Below are 7,230 nucleotides of genomic sequence, written 5' to 3'. Positions count from 1 at the left end.
AACCTTCAGGAAACACCAGTCTCATGCTGCTCTTCAGCACTTCTAGACCTGTCCTGACAGCACCTCTGCAGTAGTCAGCACCACGCCTTTCCCTAGCTCCCCCCCTCCTTTCCCTTTGTCTTTTCCCCACACCTGACTCCTCCCCATCTCTCATCTAGGGTGGAATTGTGTGTGTGCCCATAGGTGTGTGCCCATAGGTGTGTGCTCACCTCCACAATCACGGTACCCAGATGGGTAAATGCAAGCTTTGATCTTTACTTTCTCCACTCTCCCAGCTCTGAGACACAGCCCCACAGGACCTTTAAGAGAAACGCCTTTCAAACCTGGTGACAGAACCTGTGTCCCAGGCTGTGGCATAGGGAATGGATTGAGGAAGAACACGGAGAAGAAAGCTTGAGTACCTTCCTTTTGGAGATGGGGACCTTCAGGGGATGCCACTTAAGGTCAGGATGGAGAATGGAAATCTCAGAATTAGAACTGGTTGACCAGGACACCATAGGGACACCCTCTGTATTTCACTCCAACGGTTATTGCCCATCATGGTGCTCCAGGTGTCTGAATGTGATGCCCACCATCCCAAGGACACTACAGCTGTGGGAAGGCAAATGAATGGCTGTATGTGCATCTAGCAGGGAAGGTGAGCACTGCTTTTGTCTCGTATGGTAGATAACAAAGTGCAGGGTCACCGGGTCTCTGGGTTCTAAGTTCTCCTTCAGATATGATTGTTCTTCACAGCTTTTCTTAGGGTATATGTCCTTCAGAGGTTGTCATAAGCCAGAGCCCCTCAAGCATTGAGTGTACGATTGCACCTCTACTCTGCTTTGCCATGGCACCTCTCAGCACCATCACCACACAGCAGTGACAAGGACTGGACATTGGCCAGACATGCAGCACACCCACTGCAGCCAATGCTGGGTGCAGACATACATGACTAAGTGATAATACAGGTAACACACACTTGATTCAGGAATAAGTATATTTTAGGTGTTACACAGGTAGCGTGCACACATACTGTCTTATCTGTTGCCACTACAGCAATACAATTGTAGTAATGAAGAAGCTATCATATGGCAAAGGTCTGCCATCAGCTCCAAGGATGCTGTGTGCCCAACAAACCACATTGCTCCTGCTTACAATTCCTGACATTGGAGAGGATGCTCCAAGACTTCCTGTGCTCATGGAAGTCCTCTGCTGTTCAGGAAGACCCAGAGCACACTGGCTGCCATCCCTGCTGCCATCCCATAGCTGCTCCTCACGCTTCCTGCTGCGTTGACATTGCAGAGGTCGCTGCTGCAGCAGGAGATATTCCTGTTGCCTACGCTGAAGTCCTGATAGAATGATTCACAGGGCGAGTCACAGCCCTTGCTGAAGATGCTGACGAGCCCTACGACCCCTGGAAGGAAAGAGGGACCATTACTACAAGGACTCAAAGCCAGCCAAGCCAAGCCCCATGGAAATGAAGAATGAGATGCTGCTCTTATCTGAGCTCCATTCTTGGGAGAAAAAAAAGAGTGTTTCTAACCTGGTGCATGTTTCAGTGTAGCAGGTTGTATTTTTGGGGTGTCATTTTGTCAGCAGCAAAGGAAGGGTTTCAATCCCCAAGTGTTTGCTTAAGGCAATGCTTTGCACAGCACAGTTTTCAGGGGGTTCTAATCCAGCACCAGCCATTGACACCTTTGCTGTGAAGTCTAGTTATAATGGATGAGGAGCAAGCATGGGTGTATTCTTCACTCATTCCCTCTACACGTTGGTTGCACAGTGCCCTTCAACATCTAGGGAAGTTATGGAAATCTCCCTATGGAGCCAGGCTGAGAGAGCTGGGCTGGGGCAGCCTGGAGAAGAGAAGGCTCCTGAAGGGGAGACCTTAGAGCAGCTCCAGTGCCTAAAGGGGCTGCAGGGAACCTGGAGAGGGGCTTTGGACAAGGGCCTGAAGGGACAGGCCAAGGGGAATGGCTTGAACCTGCCCGAGGGGAGACTGAGATGAGCTCTTAGGCAGAAGCTCTTCCCTGTGAGGGTGCTGAGGCGCTGGCACAGGGTGCCCAGAGAAGCTGTGGCTGCCCCATCCCTGGCAGTGCTCAAGGCCAGGTTGGACTCAGGGGCTTGGAGCACCCTGCTCTAGTGGAAGGTGCTCATGTCCATGGCAGGGGTTGGGACTGGATGAGCTTTAAGGTCCCTTCCGACACAAACCATTCTATTGCTCTATGAAACATGGCTATCTCCACTTGATAGATGACACAGTTATTGTTTGCTTTGATTCTGAGAGGCAAAGTCAAGTTTTCTGTGTGTGGTCGATGCTCAGTAACTGCTGATTACCAACAGTTTACAGTCTGCATGAGGTTGCCTCGTCTTGCACAATCTAATCAGGGTTCCAAGTCTTTCATATATGCAAATTCAGTGTATAGCACCAGTGGGTTCTACAATGTGTTGCATGTGAGTGCATGGATGTGGGTTTGCACATTTCCAACAAGAACAATGCCTACTGGAGGTACTACATTTACTGCCTCGCAGAGAAGGGTCTGAACATGCCACTGATGGGTCTTCTGCCCCAGCTCTAAGAGCAACTGAGTTCACAGTTCTGAGTTCTGAGCTCACAGCAATCTGAACCACAGATCTGGACCAAATCTAGAATGGGAGAATCAAATCATAACCTGTTAAAGGAATGTACCCAGAGGCACACAGATGGCTGCATTCAGAGCTGCCTGTCCATGAGTCTAGGTGAAAAGCTCTCTTTTCTTTGAATTCACCTAAAGTCAGCTCTGTCATTGAACACTCCTAACTTCATGAATAGGTTTCACCAGACTCAGACCCTCATGCTTGAATTCATGCTCCAAGTTTTTCGAAGCCATCAACTTACCTATTGCCCTTGTAAGTAAATAATTTTTGGCATTGCAAATAGAAATAAACCAAATTTTGCACAGGTGAGGGGCATTGGTAGGTATTTGCAATGTCAAATGCAGATGCACCCTCCTGAGATTAGTTCCAGGCACTGTCATTGTACAGGCCATACTGCTCAGTGTTTAGCATGATCTATTGGCAAACACTAAGGAATTTAAGGGGTACATCATGAAGATGCCAACTGTATCCTGGGCTGCATCAAGAGGAGCATGACCAGCAGGTCGAAGGAGGTGATCCTGCCCCTCTACTCTGCTCTTGTGAGACCTCACCTGGAGCATTGTGTGCAGTTCTGGTGTCCTCAACATAAAAAGGACATGGAACTGCTGGAACAAGTCCAGAGGAGGCCACGAGGATGATCAGGGGACTGGAGCACCTCCCGTATGGAGACAGGCTGAGGAAGTTGGGGCTGTTCAGCCTGGAGAAGAGAAGGCTGTGTGGAGACCTCAGAGCAGCCTTCCAGTACCTGAAGGGGGCCTATAGGGATGCTGGGGAGGGACTCTTCGTCAGGGACTGCAGTGACAGGACAAGGGGTAACGGGTTAAAACTTCAACAGGGGAAGTTTAGATTGGATCTAAGGAGGAAATTCTTTCCTGTGAGGGTGGTGAGGCACTGGAATGGGTTGCCCAGGGAGGTTGTGAGTGCTCCATCCCTGGCGGTGTTCAAGACCAGGTTGGATGAAGCCTTGTGTTGGATGGTTTAGTGTGAGGTGTCCCTGTCCACGGCAGGGGGGTTGAAACTAGATGATCTTGAGGTCCTTTCCAGCCCTAACTATTCTGTGATTCAATGATTCTATGCTGTACCCACAGCCAATATGGGGAGAGGATTTGGTGACAGCCAGCACCAAGTCACCAGCTATCACCAAGTGATAAACATCTCTCTTCTATCATTTCTACTTAACATGGAAGTCATCTGAAAGCTTTTTTATTACCTTTTCTCCCCAGATGGCTTTTTCTCTTCCTCCTGCACACTGAGCTTTGCTGGCCAACACTAACTGGTGTATCTACACTAGGTGAACCTGGCTTGGACACCTGAGGCTGGCACCATACTTGGCTCCAATATGATAACTAAGACACTGCCCACCCCTGCTTTGCCTTACTGATCACATCCGTCTTGCACAATTCATTTTCCTTGCACTCCACTTCCGTCTGACATTTGGAGTTGCTGAGCTGTGATGTGCAGCTGTAACACTTCAGAGAAGAACCTGAAAGAGACCAAGAGGGGTTATAAGACAAATCTGTCTGAAGCTCCCCAGGGAACCCAACTTCGCACCTGCACTGGGAAACAGGACCATTCCTGTGGGTCCTCGAAGGAACATAGCACCTCTGTTGCTGGGAAAACAATGTTTAGTTCCATTTTCAGTGGAGAACAGTACATTCAGCCTGGAGAAGAGAAGGCTGTGCGGGGACCTAATAGCAGCCTTCCAGTATCTGAAGGGGGCTATAGGGATGCTGGGGAGGGACTCTTCGTCAGGGACTGTAGTGACAGGACAAGGGGTAATGGGTTCAAACTGAAACAGGGGAAGTTTAGATTGGATCTAAGGAGGAAATTCTTTCCTGTTAGGGTGGTGAGGCACTGGGATGGGTTGCCCAGGGAGGTTGTGAGTGCTCCATCCCTGACGGTGTTCAAGGCCAAGTTGGATGAAGCCTTGTGTGGGATGGTTTAGTGTGAGGTGTCCCTGTCCATGGCAGGGGGGTTGGAACTGGATGATCTTGAGGTCCTTTCCAACCCAAACCATTCTATGATTCTATTTGAGGTATAAGTCAAAATCTGCAAGAACTGAAGATGTTTCAGACTGCAGTCAGCACAGTGAGGATGCAAACAGATGCTGGTCTCATTGACTGGTGTCATCAGTCAACAGAAAGTGCTTCTCAAATGCTTCTTCCTCCATATTTGGGATGCCTGACTCAATTCCTGTCTGGAGCAGGCTTTTTGTGATATTCCCACCTCCTGAGATGGGATGAAGGGATGAATTCCCCAGAAGGACAAGTTGATATTATTTGTCTGCCTCTATAGACATTAGTGTTTTGCCAGGTGGGCTTGTGAGCCTCAGCTGAGGCATTCCTAAGATTGGATGAAAGAGGAAAAGCCCAGAGGGAAGAGAAGGTGAGGAGCAGACACATCCCCCCCATCACTCCCTCTCAAGAAGCAAAGTGCAAACATGTCTTTCACCTCCTTATGAAAACCAGCTCACCACGTGTTTCCACCCCCTCATGGACATGCCGCACTATGGGGGATGCAAGTCAGTTCTGTTAACATCTGCTATGCTGTTATGTGCATTAAGCAAAGGCAGGATAAGCATTGAAGCTTACAAGTGTCCAGCCCTAGTGGCAAATAGTCCCCATAGGAATGAAAGCATAGTGCAATTACCTGATCCTATTACCTACCCATGCCCCAGGGCATCATCGGAGCCTTGCAAGTGCCAGAATTAATGTATATATATATATATATGTACTTTAACCCCATGACCACCAGGCTTGTATCATGAATCTCTTAAGTCAATGCCTAAAATACTCTATTACGGCACAGAAAAGCTCTACTTAAAAAACAGTGTTACTCAGAGAAGAAGCAAGAACTGATCTGTGGCACTTGGTCTCCCTCTGTCTAAGCCTTTCTGGTACAGATGACTGATACAGCATAGAAGCAAGGAACCAAACCCAGTTTGTTTGTAACGCTGCACTCTGCCCTCACATTTATGTGACTTAATGCAATGAAAGCTGGATTCCAGAGCACTCTGATGGAAGCTGGAAAAGGAGAAGGTCTGGCCAGGACTTTACAAGACCCTTCTCAGCCTGTTTCTTAAGCATCCTCTGCTGATTGAGAACCATTTCTGCTCAGATTTGCTGCTCTGGTAATAGGGAAAAGCTGGTTTTAAACCATTTTCTTCCAGTGAGGCTGGAAAAACCTGACGGCATCAAACCTGCCCATCCTGTTAATAAACCAACACACTCTGGCATTCTCCCTTCTTCTGTCCCATTAAGATCCTGACAATCTGTGCAGTGTCAAAGGCCAGTTGCAAAAGGAAGAGTCAAAAAAACAAGTTGGAGCAAACTTACCTGTGCAGAAATGTTGTTGGTTATTTAATAGCCTGGGAAGAAGAAAAAGAATCCTCCCACCCCACTTAATCCCCACTATATGGTCTGGCTTAAACACTCTTGCTTCCAATTACATTTGGCTCTGTAGAGGATTTATCTTTCCTGGAAGCTGCATTAGGATCACATCATCACCAGGGTGGGACTATACCTATTTCCCTGCAACACCCAAGTTATCCCATCAAAAAGCAAACGTCTTCATAGGATAACTGCACCGGCATTTCTTCCCTCACTGCCAAACCCCATCGCAGGTCTTTTCTCCTGCTTCTAGGGGGGACAAGGGGCAGATTGTCCATGCTGTCTTACCTGATTCCAAGCACAGGACTGCTCCCAGCAGGAGGACCAGTAAAGCCTTCATTCTGGAATAGCCTCTTTGGTGCCAAATATGAGTTGTTTCCTCGAGGGGCAGTTTATATACTGTGGGAGGCAGCAATCGGGCATGCCCAGAAGGTTACCCTCTGTGAAGGCACCTGAATGAGGCTGCTGGCTGGACCAAGGGAGGGGTTGGTTTGTGGTGGTATTTGATTAGGTGCCTCTCCTATCTGACTACAACTTGCAGAGCTAAGAGCAATTCCCTTCCTCCTACCCTTGTCAAAGTGCTCACAAGGGTGTTAAAAAACCACCCCAAATTCTTTCAGACAAGGCTGACCTTATGCGTTTCTCCAGAGCTGCACCCTGTGAACAAGCCTCTCCACCCCCATTGCTACCCTGAGTGGAGCTATTGTGCTTAAATCAAGGACAAAATGTCCTTTTAATAAACACTTCTAGCTCTTTATCTGCATGTTTGAGTATCTCTGTGACGCTCCTGGCATGTGGTAGCAAGGTATGTGGGCACATTGCAGTCGAGCTGTCGAGGTGTTCATTTGCATTTATTTGTATGTGTTGTGTGTAGTCTATTTAAGGACAATGGGCAATTAAATTCTTTCTATGTGTTGAAACCAAAGGGCTCTTTGATGGCTCTGTTTGGTGTTTTTCTCTGCCCCATCCATACTGTGGCATGCTTCTCTTTGTCTACCAACTTGCCTAGCATAGGTTGGGTATGGTTTTGACACTTAAATTCGTATCAACATGTACTGTAAACAACTCAGGCTTGTCAAAGCAATGCCACTTCTCATCAAGGATGAGAGTCTCAGCCACATTCCACGCTGAAGTGCAAATGTTTGCTTTTGTGGGTTGATTGGAGACCTCTCCCATCCCATCCTTTGACTACTTCTCAAAACACAGCTCAGATTGCTGTGGTTTCTCA

The 7,230-nt window shown here is 48.0% G+C and overlaps 1 protein-coding gene across 1 annotated transcript; it reads right to left on the bottom strand.

Moving 5' to 3' along the window:
- Positions 1–958: 958 nt before the first annotated feature.
- Positions 959–6,575, bottom strand: PSCA (prostate stem cell antigen). The gene is made up of 3 exons (XM_065669451.1): positions 6,291–6,575; positions 3,992–4,096; positions 959–1,393 (listed from the first exon to the last, which is right to left on the bottom strand). The coding sequence occupies exons 1-3, from the start codon at positions 6,340–6,342 to the stop codon at positions 1,176–1,178; spliced, it is 375 nt and encodes a 124-aa protein (XP_065525523.1). The 5' UTR covers positions 6,343–6,575; the 3' UTR covers positions 959–1,175.
- Between the last annotated feature and the right edge of the window lie 655 nt (positions 6,576–7,230).

Source organism: Lathamus discolor, chromosome 2 (genome assembly GCF_037157495.1).
Source record: "Lathamus discolor isolate bLatDis1 chromosome 2, bLatDis1.hap1, whole genome shotgun sequence".
NCBI classification, from domain to species: Eukaryota; Metazoa; Chordata; class Aves; order Psittaciformes; family Psittacidae; genus Lathamus; species Lathamus discolor.
Note: the sequence above shows the minus strand (reverse complement) of the source record. Positions and strands in the feature narration are given on the sequence as shown.